Genomic DNA, 26,847 nt, shown 5'->3' with positions numbered 1-26,847 from the left:
TCTCAAAAGCATTATGCTAAATAAAAGAAATCACACCCATAAGGCTATATACTATGTGATTAAACTCATGACATCCTGAAAAAGGCAAAAATACAGACCAAAAACCGATCAATGGGGCGCCTGGCTGGCTCAGTGGGTTAAAGCCTCTGCCTTCGGCTCAGGTCATGATCCCAGGGTCCTGGGATCGAGGCCCACATCAGGCTCTCTGCTCAGCAGGGAGCCTGCTTCCCTTCCTCTCTCTCTGCCTGCCTCTCTGCCTACCTGTGATCTCTGTCAATTAAATAAATAAAATATTTAAAAAAAAAAAAAACGATCAATGGTTGCCAGGGTATGGGGTTGGTGGGAACAGATACTTACAAAATAACATGAGGTAAGTTTTGGGGGTGATGGCAAGGTTCTCAGTTGTGGTAGTCATTATAAAACAGTGCATTTGTTAAAACTCACTGAACTATACACTAAAAAAGGATGAATTTTACTGTTCTTAAAAAGCCATCTTGGTTGGGGTGCCTGGGTGGCTCGGTGGGTTAAAGTGTCTGCCTTTGGCTCAGGTCGTGATCCCAGGGTCCTGGGATGGAGCCCCGCATCGGCTCTCTGCTCAGCGGGAAGCCTGCTTCCTCCTCTCTCTCTCTCTGCCTGCCTCTCTGCCTACTTGTGATCTCTGTCAAATAAATAAATAAAATCTTCAAAAAAAAAAAAAAAAAGTCATCTCGGGTGCCTGGGTGGCTCATTTTGGTTAAGTGTCTACCTTCAGCTCGGGTCATGATCCCAGGGTCCTGGGATCAAGCCCCTTGTTGGGCTCCCTGCTCAGGGAACCTTCTTCTCCGTTTCCCTCTGCCAGCTCATGTGTACACATTCCTTCTGTCAAATAAATAAAATCTTTAAAAAAATTAAAGTCATCTCAGAGGCAAAGATAATTCCTTTACTACAGTTGCAGAGGAAGAGGTCACTATGCATCATAAAATGAGTTTAAAAGATCTGATTTGGAAAAGTGTTAAATGAGAACTTTCACAAGAACATCAGCCTTGTTCTCTACAATATATAAACCTGCATAAATACGCATAACTGTTACTGTCTGCTAAAGTGAGTCTAACCTTGGAAGTGTTATCTGAACAAATGGGTCATGGAAGACACCGAGACTCCAAAAACTCTTCCCAAGTCATATGAAAATAACCCTGAGAATAAATTCCTACCCAAAAGTCTATAGCCTATACTTCTTGGTAAATTGTTACCTTGAATATAATTGACATTTCTGTATCCCTAAAGGTAGTAGGATCTCCATCATGTCAGATCAGGAAGAGCTCTGGTATTTCCCACTTTCGTATACATGGTTGAACAATTAAAAACCTATGATTGGGACGCCTGTGTGGCTCAGTTGGTTAAGCGGCTGCCTTAGGCTCAGGTCATGATCCCAGCATCCTGGGATCGAGTCCCACATCATGCTCCTTGCTCGGCAGGGAGACTGCTTCTCCCTCTGCCTCTGCCTGTGCTCACTCTCTGACAAATAAATAAAATCTTAAAAACAAAAACAAACCTATGACTGCCAAATTTATTAACAAATGCTTGAGTACCTTACCTAGGTCCTCTGGAAAGCAGAGCCTCATACAAGGGTTAAAGTGCTGATGTTTTATTTGGGAAATGTGCAGACTAGTGAGGGTGAGGGAAAAAAAGGGCAGTGAAGCAAATGTGAGGTAATGGATTTCCTCATTGGCAGGGTTGTCTGACAAGTGTCTGCTAAGTGGGCTAAGCTTTCTCTGGAAGGCTTGAAAGGAAAAACCTTTCCCCACAGTCCTCCACAGAAGGGAGCAAGGAGGGGGAGAATTTGCCTGCCAGGCACCCTTCTGTCCTCTGTGTTTCTTTAATCAAGGCTCCCCACAGTGGGAGCTTCCTTCTCAACATTTCTGATCATCCCTTCATTGGCAGTTAAGAAAGCCCGATCCTGTGCTGGCAGTAGAGCATCTCCTCCAGCTCTAACGTGGAGAAATGACAGAAGAGCGAGAGCTTGGTGTGGAGGCTGTAAGGGCCTTGATTAACCTGGGCTTTTTAGTCGGCTCAGGGAGTGCAGTAAGGTTTGCTGGCAAGGCGGAAAAGGGGACTGTGGGCCGGGTGACAGATGGCGCCTTTGGGAAGGAAGTGGGGTGTTTGAGGGAATCTGAGACTGTGCTTGGAAGCTGCGATATAAATGAATACTAAATAGTCACACAAGGTACCTTGTAGGAAAAGGTATGAATCAATAGGGGGTAGAGTTGGGAAAGAAGGCTTTACTGAGATAGGCTTCAAGAATGGGAATGATTTGCTCTCAGAGACCACAGTGCCATTATAGCCAAGGGAACAACCTGGAAGGTAAAGACCTGTGACATAAATGTGTACAACATAATTCTGGAGCAGTTGTTAGAATTACATTAGAAAGGTGGTTCACACAGGTTCCTATATGGGGCTTCCGCCACAGCAGGAGTGTTTGTGACTGACGTTACAAGACCAAATCGTGACTGAGAATACGCAAAGGCCTACTCTTCTGGGACACAATGTATAAAAATCACGCTTGTTAGACCGAGGATAAATCCCAAACTCAATTTTGTTGGCAGCGGATGCTCATCAGACTGGCTGGACTGACCGAATGTTGGGATCTCTAGTTCTACCCAAAATGTCAAAAAAGGAATTTTTATGGTTTAAAAACTCAAAAGACAATGGGGAGAGATACCAAATGGTAGATGAGAGAGCAATAAAATGATCAAAGACAGCAACTGTCAGAATGGAGAAAATAAAACCTAGTGCGTGCAACAAGGTGGAAGTAAACAAAAAGCAAACTGACAACATTATGATTACAAATCCACCATGGGACAAGCAGGGCTTCCATCAGCTTTGAATGCCTCAATCTTAAGTACGAAAAGATGGGCAAAGGTTACTAGATATCCCAAGAATACCTCTAACAGGAGAGACAGGCATCAACAAACAAACAATTTTAAAAAAGGAAGGGAAACAGTTGATGCAGGGAACAGAAGAAACCTAAACATAATTGGTAACTTTGGAGAGAAAAAAGAATACATTCATTAAAAAACAAAAAAGTGGGTGCCCGGGTGGCTCAGTGGGTTAAGCCTCTGCCTTCAGCTCAGGTCATGGTCTCAGCACATTGGGCTCTCTGCTCAGTGGGGAGCCTGCTCCCCCCACCCCCCCGCCTGCCTCTCTGCCTACTTGTGATCTCTCTCTCTGTCAAATAACTAATAAAATCTTTTAAAAAATAAAAAAATAAAAGGCAGAATAAATGCTGATTCCTTTTTAAAAAGTATCAAAAAAAGTCATTCAGAAAATAATATATGGAAGGTAGAAAATAAAGCTGAGGAAATTCTCCTGATTTTAAAAAAAAGGGCAAAAAGGTTAAAAACAAAATAAGAGAAAAAATACATAATTAACTTAAAGTACATTTAAAAAAAAAAATCCAACATTCAACTAATAGAGGTTCCTGAAATAGAAGGGATAAAAACAGAAAATTTCCCAGGACTGATAGTCACAACTTGCCAGGCTGAAAGGGCTCACTAAGTATACGGAATTACGAATAAAAAAACGGACTTTTAAACATATCATGAAATTCCAGGATATTTGAGATAAAGAAGATCCTAAAGCCTTCGGAGAGAAAAATCACAGGTCACAAATAAAAGCTTGAGAATCACAATAGCACAGGGTTTCAGGAGCAACAACAAAATGTATGAATAAGTGGATTCAAAAGGGCCTACCTACAAGTCTACAGCCTAGCAAATTATCAGTGGAGTGAGAGATTAAACTATACCCATTTCACACATGCAAGTCTCAAAAAATTTACGTCCCATTAACCCTCCCTAGGAAGCTAAGGAAGGATATACTCTACCAAACAAGGAAGTACACCATAACGCAGTGGCTATGGGATCCAGGAAACAGAAGAGGGGTATAAGAAATGACCAGGGTGATAGTGGAGAGAAATCCCAGGGCAACAGCTGTGCCCCAAGCATAGAGAACAATCAAGGTCCCTATCATGGGCTGAATTGTGCCACTCCACCCCTGATAAATTCTCATGTTGAAGTCACCCTAACCTCCAGAATCTCAAGAGTATGATTACATTTGAAAACAGGGTCTTTAAAGAGGTAATATATTTATTTTTTTAAATTTTTTTTAAAGTTCTGTTTTTTTGTTTTTTGTTTTTTGTTTTTTTTTTTTTTAGATTTTTATTTATTTGACAGATAGAGATCACAAGTAGGCAGAGAGGCAGGCACAGAGAGAGAGAGGGAAGCAGGCTCCCCGCTGAGCAGAGAGCCCGATGCCGGGCTCGATCCCAGGACCCTGGGATCATGACCCGAGCCGAAGGCAGAGGCCTAACCCACTGAGCCACCCAGGCGCCCCAGAGGTAATACATTTAAACAAAGTCATAAGGGTGGCATCAATCCAGTATGACTGGTGTCCTAGTAAGAGGGAATCTGAACACAGTCTCAGCTGGAAGACCACGTAAGGACAAAGGGAGAAGATGGCCATCTCTAAACACAGAAGAGACCAGCCCTGCCCACACCTTCAGTTCAGACGTGTAGCCCCCAGAACCGTGAGAACGTCAATTTCTGTTGTGAGAATGTAAATTTCTGTTGTTTAGGTGGCCCACGCTTGTACTTTGTTAAGGCAGCCCTAGCATCCTAACTCAGAGCCCGACCAGGAAAAGGCCAGGAGGGTTCCAGGGGAGATTTCAGACAAAAAAGGATCTGGGTTTGTCCTACCCATATGAAGAGAAATGTTTCAGTGGTGTTGGGATCTTGGGGATGAACTGGTGATAGATGCTGGGAAAAGAAGCAAAGAAGGCAAAATGAGGACAAAAGCAGTGTAAGAAAGGAGCTCAGCATACTATGGCTCAGTATATCTAGGGAACGGGAGCTTAGAATACTGACTGAACCAGAAGTTGGGAGAGAATGATACTGAGGGTAAGAACAGAAGCGTGCATGTGGGTAAATGGTGTGCATGAGCTAAATTCGTATTCTCCATGGCAGGAGAAGCAGTAAGTGGTAAAATAAACCTAGTATTAAAAGACGGAGGCAAATACTAGAAGATAACGCAAAAATATTTAGTGTTCGGGGCGCCTGGGTGGCTCAGTTAAGCATCTACTCTGAGTTCAATGGAGCCTTGCATTGGGCTCAGAACTCAGCTCGGAGCCTGCTGAGGATTCATTCTCTTGCTCGCTCTGCCCCTCCCCACTCTCCCTCTCCAACAAACAAATATTTAGTGTTTGCCTTTGGGCAGTGATACCGGTGGGGCAGGGGGAGGGACTGTTCTTTTCCACTGTAATCTCAGTAGAACTATTTGAATTTTAAACTACTCCTATGTGTTTTTTAAATAAAAATGAAAACTTTAAAAAAAAGCTTAGGGGCACCTGGGTGGCTCAGTGGGTTAAAGCCTCTGCCTTCGGCTCGGGTCATGATCCCAGGGTCCTGGGATCGAGCCCTGCATCCCTGCATCGGGCTCTCTGCTCAGCGGGGAGCCTGCTTCCCTTCCTCTCCCTCTGCCTGTCTCTGCCTACTTGTGATCTCTTTTAAATAAATAAATAAAATCTTAAAAAAAAAAAAAAGCTTAAAAGGCTACTGAAGACCTTTAAAAAAATGGAAGTGGCTGGTGCCTTTAGCCAGAAGACTTTTAAGGGGTATGGTGCAAGTAGAAACCAGAACTCTAGTATGGTGAAGAATAAATGAGACATGAGAAAGCGAAAGCGGCCTCTTTTTTTGTTGTTGTTTGTTTGTTTTTAAGGAGTTTAGTTTTTTAACAAACCATGTTGACTGAAATGGGAAGGGGACAGAGCGGATGACAGGGTCACATTTTCTGAAGGCAGCAGTACTTCTAAGGAGAGCACTTCTGCTGGCAACAGCCTCCTTGGAAACTGCTTGTCAACGAAAACCATCAGAGTAGCTGGATTCCCACGCCTGCCCCTGCTTGTTCTTTCCCGTACGCCTCACCATCTGTCTGGCTCCAGTTTCAGTCCACGTGAGCCTTCAAGGTGTAGCCACAAGAGCAGCCTTTCAGCAAGAAGAACTTCCAAATCTGTTACATGTGGCAGGCCGAGGACCACTTCCTGAGCATCTCAGATGACGGGCAGCAGCGTGACGGAGCTAATGAGACACAGGCCAGGGGACTGGCCGAATTAGAGCACTTCCTCGCGGTCAGGTTCCACATGTTGCTCAGATGGAAAAGAGGATAAAGAAAATGCCTGTCGCATGCAGTATGAGACATTCTAGGATACAAATCTTCAAAGTCAGAGGCTTTAAAAAAAAAAAATGAAGCCAAGCTGCCCAAGTACTCATTGAACATCTACTGAGGCTTAGGATGTCATGTTGGTGAGACACTTTATTGAGCAAACGGGTCTCTGGCTTCCTCTGCAACTAAAAATATTTAACACCTGCCAAGTGACCCATCTGTATGTTCCAGAGGTATACCAGCAGGGAAGAGAACAGAAAAAATCAAGATCAAGGCACCACTCTACTGTAAGGCAAGAGCAAAAAGTTCCCAGTGGGTTATGTTCAACAGACAAGTAATAAAACAAGGAGCCATCCTTGTCCACAAGTCTTCCAGATATCCCAGGCTTCAAGTGTTGTATCATATTTTGTTCATTAAAGAACTTCTGTAGTCTATAAAAGTTTTCAAGTTTTCTGAATAGTTCTACCCAGTTGGTAACAATTACCCTGTCAGGTAAATTAACCAGCATTCTGGTTTATCGGTTTCTCTTGCCCAGCTGAGAGTCTATTACCGAAAAGTTTATCTGTTCTTGTGTTAGATGGTATATCTGACAATTCAGTGAAAGAAGTTGGTCAAATCCCACAACAGACTACCAAAGAAAGAAACATTTAACCACAAAAATACAATTACTAGGGGCACCTGGGTGGCTCAGTCAGTTAAGCGTCTGCCTTTGGCTCAGGTCATGATCTCAGGATCCTGGGATCGGGCCTCGCATCGGGCCTGCTTCTCCCTCTCCCTCTGCCTGCTGCTCTGCCTACTTGTGCTCTCTCTCTACCTCTCTCAAACAAATAAAGTCTTAAAAAAAAATACAATAACTAACTTCAAGTAGATTTTAAAGAGATTGTCTCTTAGGTAGGTTTTAATGGAAATCTTGAACAGTTAGGGGAAAAAAAGATAGCCTTAATGATTGGGCCAATAATAGAACATGACAAAAACACCAAAGTTCTGCACATACCCTCCTATCACAAGTCTAGTCAGAAAGAAACACATCGATAAGGAGGACAGAATTTTTAAAAAATAATTTACAAGGGAAATTCTTTATTACTTTCTCAGTCCTAAAATACCATCTTCCTTTAAAAAAAAAATGTAAGACTGAATGACAGATTATTTCCTTTACTGTTGCAAATAATGCAAGTTTATCAACAAAGAGGTATCAATGTAATTTTTCTTTAAGCTTGAACACATGAGGGAGCAATAAAATAGATTATAAACCTCACATTTGACCTGATCTTATAAAAAGTCACTTCAACTGTCTTCAGTCCTGCTCTATCTGCAGAGAGATTTCTAGGACAGGTTTGTGTCATTCGGTCCATCCACAATAGGTTGGATAGGAGAGTCTGTAGTAACTGCCTGGATACCACACTGTATTCTGGGCTGCTTGACTGGCGTTTGGCTTTACATTCCAAGAGTACCTCCTTTGTGAATAGTCCTCTCCAGGGGGACCAGGAGGAGGGATATGGCCTCTCTGGTAAATGTTCTGGTTCTGTGAAAATTTTCTTAAAGAAAACGAAAAGTAATGTATTACTATTAGTTTTAATAAAATATCTTAATAAGCTTTATAAAATAATACACAAACACTCAGGTTCTACTGTCTTCTCCTTGTACAACCTTAGCAGATAAACTGCTTCATCTTTGGATTTCTTAGTTCTTTATAAAATGGAGGTAATACCTTCCATCTTCATGGGTGGTTTTCAAGGTAAATTAAGACAATGTATTTAAATTACCTACCATACACCTTGGCACATAGTAGGTTCCCAAGAGCTATCCCAACACTTCCCTACAGAGATAAATGCCCACACTTTTCTAATCAAATACTTTCTCCCCAAGTCCTGTAGAGTTGATGTAGACAGTATTAAGGTATTTTTTTTTAAAACAGAAAGCTGCTTTCATTGTATAAATACATATATAAATTAGCTATAAAGTATAGAAATTCTAATTATTAACTACACATGCAACAAATTTGGGAAATTAAGATTGAAACTTAATTGTTTCAAAAGCAAGATCAGTAAATGTAATATATCATACTGGAATTTTACTATTTTTCCTTATAATTTGTATTTACTCTTTAAATAACAACCTTCCTTATTCTGCAAACTTTACCACTATTAATAGAGCCTAAAAATGCAAGATCCTTCTTGGTAATCACATCAAACTTTTGGCTTAAACTAAGTTTAGAATCAGTGAAATTTTCCAAGTCATTTTCCCAACTGCCTCTGAAAATTCACATATTCCCTCCCATCCTATGCTTTATTTTCCAGCCCTGAATGCAAAATATGGAGCAAATGATACCTCTGGTCAGCTAGAAACATCGGTTTTCACCATTTTCATGTGTTTGCACTAATTTACAATACAAATTTCTATTTCAATTCTAGAAAAGAGGACAGAAGAGATACCTTACTGACTGCTGCAAATCCTGGGTTTGGCTGTGGAAATGCCGAGAAGGTACTGGGTAACCCTGGGTCTGATGTAGGTTATACCAATGTCCTTGGTTAACAGGCTTATACAGTGGTGTGGACTGGTTAATAGTGGTGTGGACTGGTTCCATCATGTGTGTTACATCTTCAAAACCACTTGATCTGGATACACTGGAATCCCAATTCCTCAAAGAGAATGTTTCCACACAGTATTACTGGTTTCCAAATTCCATAGCCAATTTAGTGACGATATTTTGGCCCATGAAAATAACAATCCCATCCTCCCCTCCCTGTTCATTTAAAGTTCCCTGAGCAAGTAAATAAGGTACAAGAAGAATGAACACATACAACTTCAATGATGTAAAAACAGATCTCCCTAACCATAGATCTCACATATAAAATGCAACTTACCTTCTGATGGGACCTTTCTGAAGGTCTTCAATATAGTTTTGTCTTTCCAAACAATGTCCACGGCACCTATTGAATACTGAAGAGTGGCTGAACTGTTAAAAATCACTACAAAAAGCAAATCTTTCCCAGAGAAAGCAGGTCAAAGCTGAAAGCCACTGACTAATCACTCAGGCAGTTATACCTCACTATTTCCAGATATATCCCTTTATAAACTTTTGGCAAAAGAATGTATTGTGTCAGAGCAAATGAATTACAAACATTTCTTTTTTCCAAAATCTGAGAAATTCATCTACATTTCCACCTTCAACTTTTATAAAAAGAAAAAATAGTGACAACCCTTATACTTACATTCAATTGCATCATCTGGCCTCATGCCTTGTACATCAATCAAATATCTAACAAAACAACATAATTCAAGTCATTTATATATATGAATAGAAAAAAATCAAGTGTTTTCAAAAAAGGTCCAATTTCACTTACATATATAAAAATCCTAAGAAAATATTAGCACATCTAATCCCATAATTAAAGAATGATATATCATGACCACAAAAAGACTTTATTCCAAGGATGACCCAACTCTAGCAAATCTATTAATATAATTATTTACATTAATACAACAATTTAATTACTAAATGAAAGAGAAGAAAATAAAGGACCAAACTGGCAGATGTTAAAAAGGTATCTGATAAAAATACAACAGTTATTTTTGGGTTTTTTAAGATTTTATTTAAGAGACAGAGAGTTAGAAAGCAGAGCAGGGGGTAGTGGCAGAGGGAGAGGTAGAAGCAGGGTCCCTGTTGAGCAAGGAGTCCAACATGGGGCTCAATCCCAGGGCCCTGGGATCATGACCTGAACTGAAGGCAGATGCTTAACCTACTGAGCCACCCAGGTGCCCCACAACAGTCATTTTTATCAAAGTGTTTTGTATACTAGAAACAGGACACTTACTTAATATGACAGAGTATTTATCAGGAACCAACAACAGAAAAAGACAAATTGGGAAAAATACTAACTCAAATCTAAATACTATCTAACCAACACTATGGGCCAGAAGCTTAGGAGTCACTGCCACTGCCAGCTATTTCTTCCTCACCCTCACCTTCAACACACTACCAAGTCCTAACAATGAATAGCTCTAGAATATGTCCACATCTTTCCTCCCAAATGACCACCACACCCTGGTCCAAGCCACCATCATGCCTTGATTTCTACAAAGCCTAACATTTCTCCTTGCTTCCACTCTTCCTCCCTACAGTATATTCTCCATTTAGCATCAAAAGGATGGCTTGATAATGCAACTGTGATTATGTTCTACATACTCACCCTTAACAAAAAACGTTCAATGGTTTTCAATTACTCTTAAGTCCAAACACAGACTCGCATGATCTAGTTCCTCCCCGTACTTCCAGCTCCATTGTAAACTTTTTTTTTTTAAAGATTTTATTTATTTTTATTTGTTAAAGAGAGAGCATGAGCACAGGCAGACAGAGTGGTAGGCAGAGGCAGAGGGAGAAGCAGGCTCCCCGCTGAGCAAGGAGCCCGATGTGGGACTTGATCCCAGGACGCTGGGATCATGACCTGAGCCGAAGGCAGCCGCTTAACCAACTGAGCCACCCAGGCGTCCCCCATTGTAAACTTTTTTTAAAGTAATCTTTGGCACTTGAACTCAAGACACCAAGATCAAGAGTCATATGCCCTTCTGAGTCAGCCAGGTGCCCCTCCACCTCCATTTTAAACTTTTTTTTTTTTAAGTAATCTCAAAAAAAAAAAAAAAAAAGGAAAAAAAAAAGTAATCTATACCAGGGCTCAAACTCCTGACCCTGAGGACCCTGAGATCAAGAGTCAAATGCTCTACCGACTGAGCCAGCCAGGCACTTCCACACCCAATGCCCCCCCACCCTTTTTTTAACTTTTCTGCTCCATTTTAACATCGTATTTCCCATGGCCCAGCCTCCCTGGCTCGTTCCAACACAGCATATGCTTTCTTATTATCAGTCTTTGCTGTTCCTTATGCCTAGAATTCTCTTCCCAGTGTCTAACAGTATCTAACCTCATCATCCTTCAGGTATCAGCCCAAACAACCCCAAAGAAACATTCTATATTCTCCATGCTAAGGTCAAATCCCCCCATTAATATGCTCTCACGTACCATGTCCCTCTCTTTGGCATTTATCAGATCTGTAATTCCACATGCATATGTGTGATTCCTGAATGTCTATTCATACTCTCTTGACTATTAAGAGTTCACAAAAGGCAAGTCAAGTCTCTGAGGTCTTTCTGCTAGCACCCAGCACAGTGCTTACACAGAGCAGATGCTCAGTCTTTTCTGAACGAACAAATGTATCAATACTTTGATTCAGAAATTCCATTCTGAGTGAAATTATCTGAGAAAATAGCATATATATTCAAATTTGTTCATACAGGAATGTTCACTGATTCAATGTTTTAAAATATTAAAAACTACTGACTTTTATGTTCATCAGAAAACAATGAAACATTGCAGCTTCTAAAAAAGAATGAGGTTTCCAAATATTTTCATAGGAAGATGTCCACAATATATTAAATTATAAAATGGGATGTCTAAATATTAACACCATTAAATTACATGTATATACTTATATCTGTCTGCATATTTAAGTCTGAAAAATACGTAGTAAATTATTACTGCTGGTAATCTCTGGGTGGGGAGCAAGACTGCTTTCTAAACTTTCATACATTTCAATACTGACTGCATTTTTTGCAACTAGCTTACGCTATTATTGTAAACAAAACAACTTAAACGTGGTCTGTCTCCTGGGGTTGGCAACTCACCTGCAGATGAGATAGCCAGTCCTGTTTAAACCGTGGGTACAATGAACACCAATAAGTTTGTCTACAAAATAAGGAATACAGAGTTAAATAAGTGAAGTAGATACACTTAAAACAAATTCTACTATTTTCTTTAGAGTACCATTTATTAGTTGCCACTACCACAACCCTGAAAAGGAATAACTGATAAGGAGTGTGTTATTTTAGGAATATACTCTAAAGAATTATTTCACATAAAGTCGAAATTCACTGCCCCTGAGAAATTCTGCATATCCCGTTAGAAGCAATCGTGTAAACTGGGGAAGGCCTAGTCAGGTACTAACAGCCAGAGTGGCATGGAGATGAACCCAGCTTCTTACTAGAGAATGTCCATCAGTAACTGATTTAATTATAGAAAATGAATGCAAAAAAACCCCCGAAAAACAGGCTAGAAGAATCAAACTTTTTTTTGAGTAAAACAAATCAAATGCCTTTTCTTTGGATACTGAATATGAAAAAGAACAGTTTCTGCGGGATTCTTGAATTCCCAAAGCGCTTCCATCCCTGCTCTCATTTGCTGCTCCTCACGCCCCACAGTCTGCATGCCCGTGAAGCGCCCAGGAGAGCAGCGCTGCTCATATCTCCTGATGAAAAAGTCAGACTTGGTGATGGAAGCCCAAGCTGCAAAGCAGGCAGACAGAGCAAAGATTAGAATCAAGTCTAAGATTTTTCCAGCTGTGCCATAGTATCTCTTAGTCCATCGTTTAAAAAAATTACGTGAGAGGCGCCTGCGTAGCTCAGATGGTTAAGTGTCTGCTTTTGGCTCATGTCATGATCTCTGGGCCCTGGGACTGAGCTCCACCTCGGAATCCCGGCTAAGCACGGAGTCTGCTTCTCCCTCTCCCTCTGCCTCTCCCCCTACACATGTTCTCTCTATCTCTCTATCTCAAATAAAATCTTAAAAAATAAAATAAATTTAAAGTGTGTGAGAAATTAAATAAACGATTAAGTGTAGTTGATCTCTGCAAAATGTATGCCTGTGACTAGTGGTGTCTGGTAGGAAAGCACTCGTCACCTGCCTGGGTTACTGTTTCCCTACCTCTAAATCTTGTCTATTTCAAGTAATTCTTCATATGGAAGATGTGGATCTTCCTAAAATACAAACTCGTACGGTTGCTCCCTTGCTTAAAAATCTCCATTTGGGGGACGCCTGGGTGGCTCAGTGGATTAAGCCACTGCCTTCGGCTCAGGTCATGATCCCAGGGTCCTGGGATCGAGTCCCGCATCGGGCTCCTTGCTCGGCAGGGAGCCTGCTTCTCTCTCTGCCTCTCTGCCTGCTTGTGTGCTCTCTTTCTCCTTCTCCCTGACAAATAAATAAATAAATAAAATCTTAAAAAAAAAAAAAAATCTCCATTTGGCATAGAAAAAAGCCCAAACTTTCAGCAAAGTATTTAGAACTCTTTAAAAACGGTATATCAGTCTCTCCATCTGAACTGTATGTCCACAATGATTCAAACCAGGACTTCCAGGGACCTCTATGATCCACCTCCTCCTGCCCCCCTTCCTAGAACAGACCCCATTTTCTACGGCCCTGACCTCACACACGTTCCCCACCGCAGCTGCACTGGTCTGCAGCTGCGCCGAGCATAGTCCTGCCTCAGGGGCTTTGCACCTACTATTCCCTCTGCTTGGCAACACTCTGTCCCCCCAAACTTCCCAGATATCCAATGGTTCCTCATTTCTTTTAAGGCTCTACTCAAATGACATCTTAATAGAGAGGCCTTCCCTGATCACCCAACACAGGCCCTCACTTCTGAATCCTGTTGGTTATTCTCCAAAGCACGTCATCACCATCTAACATTTCCTATAGTTACTTATTTATCCCTGTCCCCCACTAGAATGCAGAGTATAGAAGAGCAAGAACTTTCTTCCATTCTGCTTCCTAGATCAGTGCCTTTAACTTAAAAGGTGTCCTATAAATGTTTGTTGAAATTCAACAGGTGAATTCTATGCCCTTTCACGCTATCCTATGGTCATTACAGAGGCTGCCGCTCCTGGGCACAAGGTCAAGGCCTGTGCCTTTTGCACCTGTTCCCCAAACCTGAATATTCCTTTTCTCATTCTGGCAAAATCCTCTTCCCCACAGCCTAGCTCAAATGCTATCTCCTTGGTCAGGCCTCCCTCAGCCTCTCCTCCATATTCCTGTTGCACTTAATTCTTTTATTATAATTAACCCACTCTCTTATAGTTACCACATGTTCGTCTTCCTAGATACTGTCAGTTTCTAATGAACCTCTGTATCCCTGGGCCCTGCCAACAAATCTAAAAGGCTCTCAGCATTTACTGAATCAAGGTATTTTCTGAGCCTCTACTGGCTCCAGGGAGTGAAGAGTGGAGCGTCCTCCTCTTCATCAGGGAGCCTGGTGTCTGTGGGAGGGGCTTAGAGCAGAAGGAGCCAAAATGGATCAAAAGCAAGCTCTCCAGACTGCCAGGGCTGAGAGCTCAGTGAAGTCAGCACAACACAGGCAGGAGACCAACATGGGACAGCACATGAACAAACAAGACTGACGGCCCTGTTCACACGGACTCACAGAACCAAAGGGATACTGTACAGCAGCCACACACACAGGAGCCGGGGAGCCACGAGCAGCCCGGCAGCCGCACCCTAACATCCTACGAGGCGATGTTTTCGAGACGAGTTAATAAAAATCAGAAAGTCTACCTCTTTCATAGATGCCGTGGTTGTCAGAGGCAGGGCCAAGCCTCCCAAGTTTTAAAGTAGAGGGAAGATCTGGGAGCAGGGCTTAAGATATTGAAAAGCCAGTGCTTGCATGAGGCAACCAGTTTACAGTTTGAAAAATTATCTTAAAATTCCCATCTCTTTCTCTCTCGCCTCCCATCCCCTATTTTCCCACCTCCATCTCTATTTTTTCTCTCCTACTCCCTGTTTTATGTGTCTGTGTATATATATGGAATATTTACTCTCTGTCATATTTACTTAACAAAATATAGGCTCCTCAAGCTAAATTTAGAGAACAAAATGAGCACTTGGTCCTACAGATTGGTGGCTTTCCAAAGACTAAAGATTCCTCAGTCTTAAAATATGGCAAATACCACATTCTTTCTGATAGCCAGGTACAGAAATAGGTAGGTGGATCCTTAAAATTCAGAAGCTAATAGCTTGCTAAGATCTATTGCCCACGGAGTAAGACAGATTTTGAAGCAGGAACAAGAAACGCCAGCTTTTTAGGTCCTTCCTTGTCTGAATGAGAGGTGGAAGTGTCCTTCGGCATCTGGAAAACCAGCAGGAATATCTGAGATGTGCACAATGGAGAGGCCATGCCCCGGGCGCACCTTATTTTGCTCTGCTTCCAGAGCTCCGTCTCGCTCCAAACCTTTCCCTTTTGTTGTCTCTTTTATATACACTAAGACCTTGACATCTTTTTTCCGTGTTTTCAGCAGGGGGTCACACAAGCCATGCTCCCCATACCCTTTGACCCAATACCCTGACTTCCTTAATCTTTCCCCTCATACCTCTCACCTCTGAACCAATACATGAGATAAAAGAATGTTTTTATTTTAGTATATATTTCCCAAATATTTTAAAAGGAGATGAGGAAGCTAGTTCACATTTCTCATTAAAGCCATTTGTCAAACTAAATTGTTAATTTGTGACCATAAAAGGAAGAACACTTCAATCTATCTCCACCATCTGACAATTCTACCTTAACGTTAGCAAACACAAGCCTAATGTTAAAACTATTAAACACACCAAAAGTCCCAGCCCCATTCAAAATGCATACCAAAGTTCAGGTAAAAGAAAAAACAGCAACAAACTCACCGTTATCTCTATTTTCTTTTAAAAACTCATTAACAGCACATTTGAATTTAAAAATAGTGTCGTCATCAGGTACCTGATGCCCAATTGTATAAATTTTTAAGTAAGGAATAGTTTCTGGAAAGTCCTATAAGGCAAAACCATGAAAATGCATATTATTTCATTTGTAAGGAAAGAAGTAAAAAGTAACCAGAGAAGCCAGAATATAAACCAAGAGATTATTAATAAACATAGTTTGTCAGTAATTCTGATAAAAGAGCCATTTTTCCCAAGCTGTTCCAACCAGGAAGTACCATCTGATTTTCACTGAAACTACAGAATGGGGAATAAAAACACCCTACAGAGGGACAGGCAATAGGCATACAAACCAGAAAGCTGAGTCCATATGAATAAATGCAGATAAAATGATGAGTAAGTAGTTCTACTAAATATTTTATATCTTGAGGGTTATTAGGCAGCTGTGATTTAAGCAGAACAGGAGAACAGTGTCAGAAAAACTGGGATTTTGTATTGCAGAGAAAGCAAATTGCAGGCACTGTTGAGAACTGGTATTCTTGGGGTGGGAGAAATTAGACACCAATAAAAGATGAGGTTAAATGAAAATCCTGTAGTTCTGAATTAAAATGGAAAATACTAGTATGAACCTATGATTTGTTTTATATTAAAAACACACAAACACATTTCCTAGCCCTGAGCCCAGAAGAAGCCTAGAAACAACTAATGTCATGTCCAAAGGACTCAAGAGCCACCCTGAGAAGCAACTGGGCAAAGACAGGGCCTCAATTTGTGCCTCAATGAGAACAATAGCTGCAATGAAGTCCATAATGATACAAAAAGTAAATAAATAAAATTTATTGGTTACCACCAGAGGGTATTAGTGCATCAACTCATCATTTTGACGCCTGTTAAATAAAAGGAAAGAAACATGCTTCTACAACTGGGCAACCAAATAGATGAGGAGGAGGAGGAAGCTTCTCTTGATAAAAATATACCCAGCTCATAAATGAAAAAGGAATAGAATTCATTATTTTTTGAAGTCCCAAATGAATTAATGGATGTAAGTATCAATCACCAATGACTACTAGTATCACAGAAAGAGATAATCACTTCTATGTCTCCACAGAAGAACACATCATCACTCCTGAAACTGTCTTGCGAAAAACAAAAACAACACAAAAAACAAACAAAACCCAAACAAGCCTGAATCTGATCAAGCCTCTAGGTCCAACTACCAATTTATAGGAAATAAAAGGACTAAAGAATATGTTAACAACACACGGGGAGGAAATCATCAAATTAGAATGAACAAAATACCTGGTTTCTCCAAAAAATATAATTCACCAGGGTGGAAAAAAAAGTGAGAGAGACATGGAGGGAGAACCTACAGACTAAGTAAGACGTGAGAGACCTAATAAACCAAGTGTGGACCTTATTTGGATTTAATTCAAGCTCTTAAAAAACATTTTTTATGACACTTAGAAGACAACTGAAAATTTGAGTACTGACTGGATATTGAATGCTAAATAATGATAGTAAAAAATAAAAGTCCTACATTTTTAATATAAATACCAAAAAAATATACAGGTTAAATTATATGATCTATGGGATCTGCTTCAAAATAATATGGGATGGGGGTGAAACCAGTAGGTGTACAGATGAAACACGACAGCCATCAATTAATAAAGATTAAAGCTGGATGAGTTCGTGGGTGTACAATGATTACCCAAAGTATTATGTCTGTTTCTGTATATTTTTAAAACTTGCGATAAGTGTTTAAAAACAAACGACAACGGAAAACAGTCTGATGGTCTCTCGAAAGTTTCTAAACATAAAACTATCATGATCCAGTAACTCCATTCCTACCTATACATCTAGAGGAGCTGAGAGCAAGGCTCTGACCCAGTACTGGTACACCAGTATTCACAGCAGCATTATTCACAATAGCCAAAAAGTGGAAATAACTCAAGTGTCCATCAAAGGTGAACGGATAAACAAAACAGTGAATGTACTCATAATGGAGTATTACTCAGCCATAAAAAGGAGTGACATTTTGTTACATGGATGAACCTTGAAAACATTATGTTTAGTGAAGTAAGTTGGACACTGGACAAATATTGTATGATTCCACTTATATGAAGTACTTAGAATAGTCAAATTCACAGAGACAGAAACTAGCATAGAGGTTACTGCTGCAGGGAGAGGAAGTGGGATTATTTAATGGGTATAGTTTTGGTTTAGGATGATGAAAAAGTTCTGGTTAAAGACAGTGATAATGGTTACACAACATTGTCAATGTATTTAATGCCACCAAATTGTATGCTTATGAACGCTTAAGATGATTATTTATGTGTATCTCACCACAATAAAAAAAAAAAAACAACAAGAGGAATAACTGAATTCAAGTGTCAATTCTTCCTTTTTTGAGACTCAAGTTCTATCATCTATAGAATGAGCAACTGCAATCATCTATCCTCTGAGCTTAGTGCAGAGTAAGCACTCGGCAGGAGAGGTCAGTACTGCTAATGCTTCATCAGCAAAGGACTGTTGCGAGGATTAACTAAGTTAAAGCATGTAAAAGTACTTTTTAAATAGCAAACTGCTTTACAAATATTAATAAACATTAGGGGTTACTATTTCCAAGGCCATGAAATTGGTCACAAGGATAATTCCCTCCCACCAGGATGCCACACAGGCCAAGAGATTATATGGGCTCTTTTATCAAGAGATACTAGGAAAAGAAAAGCATGAAATTTAGAGAACAGTTGTCTTTTACCACAATGCTCACATGCTCAGGCAACTGCTTAAAATAAGTGCTAAAGACATAATGGATATTCATTTCTTGCTACTATAGTTACCGAAAGTTTATTTCATTTTCAAAATATGGAACACAGAAGCTTATAGAATTTCTTCAGCACATACAGAGTCTACTATCCAATATTACAGTTTTTAGTTCCTGTCTTTAATCTCATTTTGAGACACCAATTAGAAATATATACTTAAGGAAACCACTAAGTTCCCTTTTTGAACTATTACCCATGGAAGAAAGCCAGCATTCACCTTAGCATAAGATGGCAATTCCTGAATTACTATGCATTATTATAGTAGCAGAAAGTAGGTTCTTTTCAATGAAGGGTTCCATTTACCTCTGGTTTATAATAGCGGTGAGTATAAGTTAAATCAATAATTAATCCAAGTTCTTCATTCTGTTTTTGGATTTTGTTAAAAAGATCCAAGGGTGAAAAACGTTCTTCTGGAGCAAGGTGCTTCTCAAAACTCTGTTAGAATGAAATAAGAAAGAGCAAACGTGTGCTTAAAATCCTTTTCCATTTATTCAAGCCTTGTGATGCCAACACAACAGATTTAAAGCAAAGTTTCCACTCTGCTGGAATTTACAAGCTACGTTACAATCCTTTCTTCTAGAGATGAGAGGGAAGAAAATAAGCTCACTTCTTTGTATTTCTGTGTTTGTTTTATGTTGATCTCCCAACCAGACTTTAACTCTCAGAAGGCAGGGACCACATCAATTCTGCCCACCACTGTATGTCCAGCTCCACACAGAACACCTGTAAATAGGTACTTTTAAGTACTTCTTGAGTACTTACATATACGAAAGGTGGCTTTTATTGCTAAATATTCTTTTATGTATTTGGCTTATTTACATACTCTGCTCATTGGTCTGTTTGGTTATTCAAATGCCACAACACACTTTTTTTTTTTTAATTAAATTAGCAGACGGCTTTTACAGCAGTTCCAGGTTCAAAGCAAAACTGAGCAGAAAGCAGAGTTCCCTCTTACCTTACCCTTTCTCCTTTACCCCCACACAGCTTCCCCCCATCAACATTCCATACCAATGTGGTCCATTTGTTAGAATGGACCAACACTGACATGTCATTTTCAAATCAGTATGTAACATACATTCTATGGGTTTTGACCAATGTATGACCTATATTTAGCCTTATAGTATCACACAGAATAGTTTCACTGCCCTGAAAATTCCCTGTGCCCTAGCAACACTTTTAATATAGGCTTAATACCTGGCAGGGCTACATGATCCTTTCCACCATTATTCCTCTTTCTCAGAATTTTCCTGGCTATTTAGGTTTACTTTTCTCTATGAGTTTTAGAATTGCCCTATTTGAGATGATGTTAAATTTATAATAAATTAATTAGGAAGATTTGACAGATTGATGATGTTGTCTTCCACACAATACTGTTTTGAAGAGTAAATTAATTACAGTAAGGCATACTGTCTCTCCAGTAAGCTTTTTTGTTTTTTTTTTTTAAGATTTAATTTATTTATTTGGCAGAGAGAGACACAGCAAGAGAGGGAACACAAACCGGGGGAGTGGGAGAGGGAAAAGCAGGCCTCCTGCTGAGCAGGAAGCCCAATGTGGGGCTCGATCCCAGGATCCTGGGATCATGACCTGAGCCAAAGGCATACACCCAATGACTAAGCCACCCAGGCGCCCTGTCCAGTAAGCTTTTTACAGACTTAGGGCCGATGGATCAAATATAATCTCTAGCTGTGTGAACAACTAACTTTAAATAACTAATTTAAGTCACAAACCCTTTAGGAAGGCTTCCCGTCTGTTATCAATTCCCCCTCCTCTGAAATCCTTGATATTTCTTGCCATGGCATTTATGTGATACTTAACATACTCTAATTTATATTCCAATGTGCATGAGAACTGAGTGTCAAGTACTGGGACTGCTTTTCTTTGGGTGACTTCCATGAAACACACAAGAAATCAATGTCACATTTTACTCCCTGACTCAGAGCATGAGTAAGACCTGCAGTGGAGTGGTTATGCAGCTCTGTAATCCCCTTTACAGGGCCTAAATAACCGTATCATACAGGAAAGATTTGTGGCTGTGTGGAGGAAGGGAAACCACAGAGTCTTCCTATCTTCTATCTTGCTGATGTACTTTTAGGCAAGAGACTAAGCAGGGACTCTGGTAGAACCTCAGGAATCCACTTTTAGAGGCCATGGAGTAGGGAGTTAGGGAATTAGGACAATCGCACAGAGGAAAGGAGAAATATAGGAGATAATTCACAGTAACTGCAAATGGGAGGGGGTGTCCATTCCACAAATATTTGCTAATATTTATTACATGCTAAACATTGTTCAACTTATTCAACAGCACCATGCTTGGTGTTGATGGATGTGAATAAGAACCTGTTTACCTTTATGAAAAGACTAGTTTTTAAGTCTAGATGCAGAAGAACTAACATACAGGTGAGAAAGGAACTCTGACCTATGAGTCACAAACTAAATAAATTCCCAATATATTCAAAGTAGGCTAATATTTATTACATGCTAAACATTGTTCAACTTATTCAACAGCACCATGCTTGGTGTTGATGGATGTGAATAAGAACCTGTTTACCTTTATGAAAAGACTAGTTTTTAAGTCTAGATGCAGAAGAACTAACATACAGGTGAGAAAGGAACTCTGACCTATGAGTCACAAACTAAATAAATTCCCAATATATTCAAAGTAGGCTTTTCCAGATATCAATCCATTCTATGCTGGGCAGTTTAATGAGACATAAGTCTCTTCTCATTCTTTTTATACTAGCCAAATGTTATCCCCACCTATTCCTTCCTTAGTTCAAACAAAAACACAATTTTCAGGATCTCCTTGCTGAAATCTTGACTTATTAATCCACAGCAATAGGGTTTTTGGGGTGTTTATTGGTTATGATGATGGGAGTGAAGGGGTCTTATTAGCATTTAGTGAACAGGGGCTATGAAAGCTAGAAATCTTGACAAATTCCTTACAGTCCTACAAATGTGTCTCACACTTGAATTACTTTTTTTTTTTTTTATGATAAGAGACTTTATTGCCCTGCAATTAAGAGTATTCAAATAGGGGCTCCTGAGTGGCTCAGTCGGTTAAGCATCTGCGTTTTGCTCAGGTCATGATCCCAGAGTCCTAGGATCAAGCCCCATGTCTAGCTAGCTCCTTGCTCAGCGGGGAGTCTGCTTCTCCCTCTCCCTCTGCCCCTCCCCCTGCTTGTGCACACGTTCTCTCTCTCTCTCTCAAATAAATAAAATCTTTAATAATAATAAAAAAATAAAAATATTCCAACACGTGTTTTTCTACATAACTTGTGAGTGATCAACGTTAACTAAAATATTAATTTTCATCATCTGCTTCACTTCATGTCTTTTTGACCAAGTCTTCATTTTTTATTCCAACTGCATGTCTTTGAGGCAATGAAGAGTTTTTTACCACCTTAGTTATGGACTGGAACATTCATTCCCCTGCAGCTACCTAAATGCTCATTACACGCAGCTGTGCTCCTAGTCATTTTATTGCAGCCATCCTCGGACACGTTTTCAGAAAATATCAGGACGACCTTCATTCAGCTTCACCTCACAGGCTCTGCTGCACCTCGACGACCCCCGCAACCCCAGAGACACTGCTGCTGGCCTGCATGGCCAATGGTGCCTCAGGGTGCGCCCTCCTTCAGGGGCCAGCCGGAGAATGACTTTGGAATATCCTATTCAATGCTCGTACAGGTGAAAAACTGTTTCACAATTATCCAAGCCTTAGAACCTAACTTCATTTCACAAATAAACACGAGGTTTTTGGCCTAGTTTTAAAGTACATTGACTTTTCCAAGACAGTAATCACATTATCAGCCAAGTAAAGATCGTATACTAGGTTTTATTTGAAAATCTATTAAGAGCTGTTCACTATCATGGAAATTTCTGCCAGTAAGGCAAGAAAACCCACCTAGTTCAACCTGGATTTGCAGTTTTTGTATTCATGATGGAAGTAATTGACTATGTTTTTATTTCTAAAATAGGCATGCCGAAATATTTACATACTGAAATTAATACATATTACTTTTTTATAAATTACTTCATTTATTGTGTATGTTATTGGTTTCAGCATTACATTGATTTTTTTTCTTTAAAATTAAGTATGGAAGTAGTATTTATCTATGAATTTTATTTCAGAATAGTAAAGGGGATGTAACAAAGTTAACAAAGTATTTGCTATTAAAAAGGGAAAATGGAAGGGTGCCTGACATAGAGCATAAGACTTATTTTTTCTGTCCCTGAGATCAAGACCTGAGCTTAGATTAAGAGTCAGACACTTAACCAGCTGAGCCACCCAGGTGGCCCTGAGCATGGGACTCTTGACCTTGGGGTTGTGAGTTCAAGCCCCACACTGGATACAGAGATTACCATACAAAATAAAAACTTTTTAAAAAGGGCGGGGGGAACGCCTGGGTGGCTCAGTTGGTTGAGCGGCTGCCTTCGGCTCAGGTCATGGTCCCGGACTTCCGGGATTGAGTCCCACATCGGGCTCCCGGCTCCTTGGGGAGTCTGCTTCTCCCTCTGACCTTCTCCTCTCTCATGCTCTCACTCATTCTCTCTCAAATAATAAATAAATAAAATCTTTAAAAAGGGGAGGGGGGCAGAGACACAGTGTGACATGCTCGAGCACGAGTATTGTACACCATGAATTTGGATTTGTGAAAGAATACTGAATTTACTTTTGCTCACCTTTTTTAAAGGAACTTTGAAAGCAATGAAACGAGTCCCAGGCATCCGTTGTCCAATTGGGAGGTAGTCTTTCCACCTATTAATACATTTTTTGTTAGCCAAATTTTATGTTAGCCTGTCTCCCTGAATAGAATGAAGGCTCCCTGTAAATGGAAACCATAGCCCACACAGTAGGTCCCCTCTTCTCTTTGCCTTGAATTTTGCTGTTCCACTTACTCAACACCACACCACAACAACTTCCACTCTCTCAGACACAAGGCAACAAAACAGTGCAAAAGTCTCAACAAGTAAGGCAGATTTAAAGCCAGAGTTGGCCAGTACTGTCATATCCCTGATAAAACCTAGACCAATCCTGAATACTAAGATGTCATTAATACCTACCTGTCGACTGAAATAATTTAAATTCAGTTCACTTCAGTTTATTTTTAGTCCTTATACAACTGATGCCATCAAAATCAATCAATAGGAAACTTCAAGTTCATATTTTAAAAGACAACCTGATAGAAAAGGGGCTGTGAACCTCACTTAGTAATGTTAGGAGTCACAGCGAAAAGTGATACTTGAGCTGATGTCTGTAGGATGAGTTAGTTAAATAAGGTTAATTCAGTATAGCTGAAGCACAGAAAGTGAGGACAAAAGTGGCACAAGATGGGGCTGGGGAAGCAAAAGAAGAGTCTAGACTATGCAGAGTCTTAAAGACCATGGTAAAGAGTTTCTTTTTATTCTTAAAACAATGTTTTTGATATATGTTTTTGAGCAATATTTGAACTAGTCTATGAAAATGACTTCTTGTGTGAAGAATGGATTGGAAGGAAACAAGAGTAGATAAACGTACACTAGTTAGGACCTAACCGCAACAGATCAGTCAAATTCTGTATTTGGATGCTGACAGAAACTGACAGGTTAAAGATATTAAGGAGATAAAATGAAAGGGACCTGATGTAGAAGATGGAAGGAAAAGAAGGGCTCAAGGAATACAAGAGTTCAATGCACACACAAGCAAAGCCTCAAAATTAATCATTTGTACAGAAGCAGCTATCTCAAATGAGACGTGTTAGGAAGCAACAGTATCCCCTCTATGATTCTTAGAAACATTATAAATCAACTTTTTCGATGGAAAAGTTCGGATGTCCTGGTGTTTTTTTTCGCTCGAACTAGGTTATTAGTCATATTTGCTGTGCCAAAATAACACAGATCGAGGAGCTGAGGGAGACTCCAATTTGGTAATTAAGGGGTTGTCCCCAACACTGGCAGTCCCATCTTAAGCCATCCCTCCGCATTTTACCGGAAAAGCAATGGCCAGAGCCTCGCTTTCAACAGAATGGGGAAAAATCAGAACCTCACAGATGATCGGATACCGTGGGCGGAACAGCTAGAGCATCGTGCCTCCCAGCTGGGGCGACCACAAGCGTTCGGCGGGGACAGGGGCAGGCAAACACCACAAGAGATGGAGCCCAGGCCCAGGAGCTCGGAGCTGGAGGGCCACGCCCCGGGGCCAAGGCAGATTACCTTTCTGGGACGTGGTTTCCGCGCTTCTTCTTGGCTGAGCTACGTCCAGAGAACGCGCGTCCCTGGCCCCAGCCGCCGCGGGCATGATGCCACTGGCTCATCTGGGCCCCAAGATGCCGCCCACCCAACGGCAAGAGCGACAAAGCCGCCAGCCCAGCGCCTACGGTGCCAAAACAAGATCCGGGACCGGAAGCGAATAGGCAGCTACCCACGTCGTTCCCAGGCCCTTTGCTATTGCGCACGCGCCACCGACAGTCGTGATGACGTAACCACGCAGGCCGGCCGACTATAGTTTGATTACTAAACAGGAGTCGGGGAACTACAGTGCCCTCCTAAGCTGGGGGCCGGTAGCACAGGTTTGATGAGCATGTTGGTGCACTTCAGAATTCAAACAGTGCAGGATATGGAGTGAAAGTTAAGTCCCACTCTTCCAGTTCCTTGTGTGGTTTTTCCAGATATTTTCCAACTGCTCACATTCACACTTACTCTGTGTGTGTGTGTGTGTGTATATATATATATATAAACATATGTAGGTATCTCCTATTTTATACAAAAGCAATGTAGTATATGTATCCTACAATCTATTTTGGATGCTGATTTTCCCAATTTATGCATACATCCGCTCTATTCTTTTCAATGCCTGGTATGCATAGTATTTCATTGATTATAAGAAACATAATCTGTATAACCAGTCCAATACTGATGGACTTTTTGGTTTTTTCGGGTTTTCGTTCTGTATTACAGACAGGCTGCAATATGAATGCCCTGAAATATGTATACATCTATATCTGAATCCCTAGAAGTGGAATTGTTGGAGTGAAGGATATGTAGACTCAAAATTTTCAAAGATACTGCCTCACTGCCCTCCAAAAATATTGTATCAGCCGCACTCTCACTCACAGTGAAACTATTATTGGATTGTTATCACGCACCTTAGAGTTTCACATTAGAGGTGGACAGTAGGTATTTAGGTTTTAGAAAAAGCAAAAAAATAAATAAGAGTAGAAGCTCAAGTCTAAGATTTCCACACAGTATCAGGCATAGGGATCTGTACCTGCTAGAAAAACTTAATTTCTGCTATATGTGGAACAGCAAAGGACAACATGTCCTACAGTAGGTCTGAAGGCAGAATAAAGTACTAAATTGCAGGCTGGGTTTTTTTGTTATTTGTATTTTTTAGTTTCTAATTTCTGAGAGTATTTTATATACACTGTTAGTCTTCACAACCTTTTGAGATCTGGACAAACTGAGGGTCAGAAAGATCAGAGTTATTGAATAAATGACTAAATGAATGGGTAAAAAGATCACTAGCTTTAACAATTCTGGGATAATCATATTCTAATCAAGTTTATATCCACAAGCATTTATAATTCTGAACACTTACACATAATGTAAAACAGGTCAATCTTATCAAATTGCTATTTGGAAAAAGAAAAGATTTAAGATAGAACAGCACATTTGCAAACTTACAATTCGGTACATTCAACTTTGGTGCTCAATCAAAATATTTTTTTGAATTATGAAAAAAAATATTCAATAGGCGTGGAGTATCCAAAAAAAAAAAAGAATGGTATATATATCTATGGATATGATAATATATGAAAAGTGACTTAACTCTATCAGAAACTACAAAAGGTATATCAGTTCTACACTTCCAATGTGCTAAAAGACACAACAAACTCAGTTATAGTTGATAGAAGAAAATCCAGACCTAGGTAGGGAGCTGGCTTCTCCCTCCGCCCGCTGCTCCCCCTGCTTGTGCTCTCTGACAAATAAATAAACAAAGTCTTGAAAAAAAAAGAAACCCTACATTCTACAAACATACCAATGATATAAATGAGGTAATATGACAAAAAAGTGAAAAAATATATTTAAGATTACTTCTTTAGTATATGGAGTTCATGGCAGTTGCTGCACTATCTAGCTGCATGAATAAATAATGACTATAAGATATTAAATACTAAAATATATTATCATATAAGTTATAATCAATGTTATATATGAATTATTATCATTGTTATGTCAATGTTATACTAATATATATATACATTTACATTTATATGCATACGTATGTATATATAATTGTATGTTTTGTTAATACAAAATGAGGCCAAAATGTGTCAACTGACTTC

The 26,847-nt window shown here is 40.0% G+C and overlaps 1 protein-coding gene across 1 annotated transcript; it reads right to left on the bottom strand.

Annotated features, from left to right (window-relative positions):
* Positions 1 to 7,238: 7,238 nt before the first annotated feature.
* DUSP11 (dual specificity phosphatase 11) lies at positions 7,239 to 24,947 on the bottom strand. Its single transcript, XM_047745924.1, has 9 exons — positions 24,716 to 24,947; positions 23,207 to 23,282; positions 18,827 to 18,958; positions 15,687 to 15,810; positions 11,870 to 11,930; positions 9,405 to 9,451; positions 9,057 to 9,132; positions 8,625 to 8,831; positions 7,239 to 7,727 (listed from the first exon to the last, which is right to left on the bottom strand). The coding sequence occupies exons 1-9, from the start codon at positions 24,814 to 24,816 to the stop codon at positions 7,532 to 7,534; spliced, it is 1,020 nt and encodes a 339-aa protein (XP_047601880.1). The 5' UTR covers positions 24,817 to 24,947; the 3' UTR covers positions 7,239 to 7,531.
* Positions 24,948 to 26,847: the final 1,900 nt, after the last annotated feature.

Source organism: Lutra lutra, chromosome 9, assembly GCF_902655055.1.
Source record: "Lutra lutra chromosome 9, mLutLut1.2, whole genome shotgun sequence".
Taxonomy (NCBI): Eukaryota; Metazoa; Chordata; class Mammalia; order Carnivora; family Mustelidae; genus Lutra; species Lutra lutra.
Note: the sequence above shows the minus strand (reverse complement) of the source record. Positions and strands in the feature narration are given on the sequence as shown.

Coding starts and splice junctions, on each gene's coding strand:
- DUSP11 (XM_047745924.1), bottom strand. CDS start 24,816: ATGAGCCAGTGGCATCATGCCCGCGGCGGCTGGGGCCAGGGACGCGCG. Junction 23,283..24,715: donor GGAAACCACGTCCCAGAAAG/GTAATCTGCCTT, acceptor ATGTATTAATAG/GTGGAAAGACTACCTCCCAA. Junction 15,811..18,826: donor ACCGCTATTATAAACCAGAG/GTAAATGGAACC, acceptor TTTGCCTTATAG/GACTTTCCAGAAACTATTCC.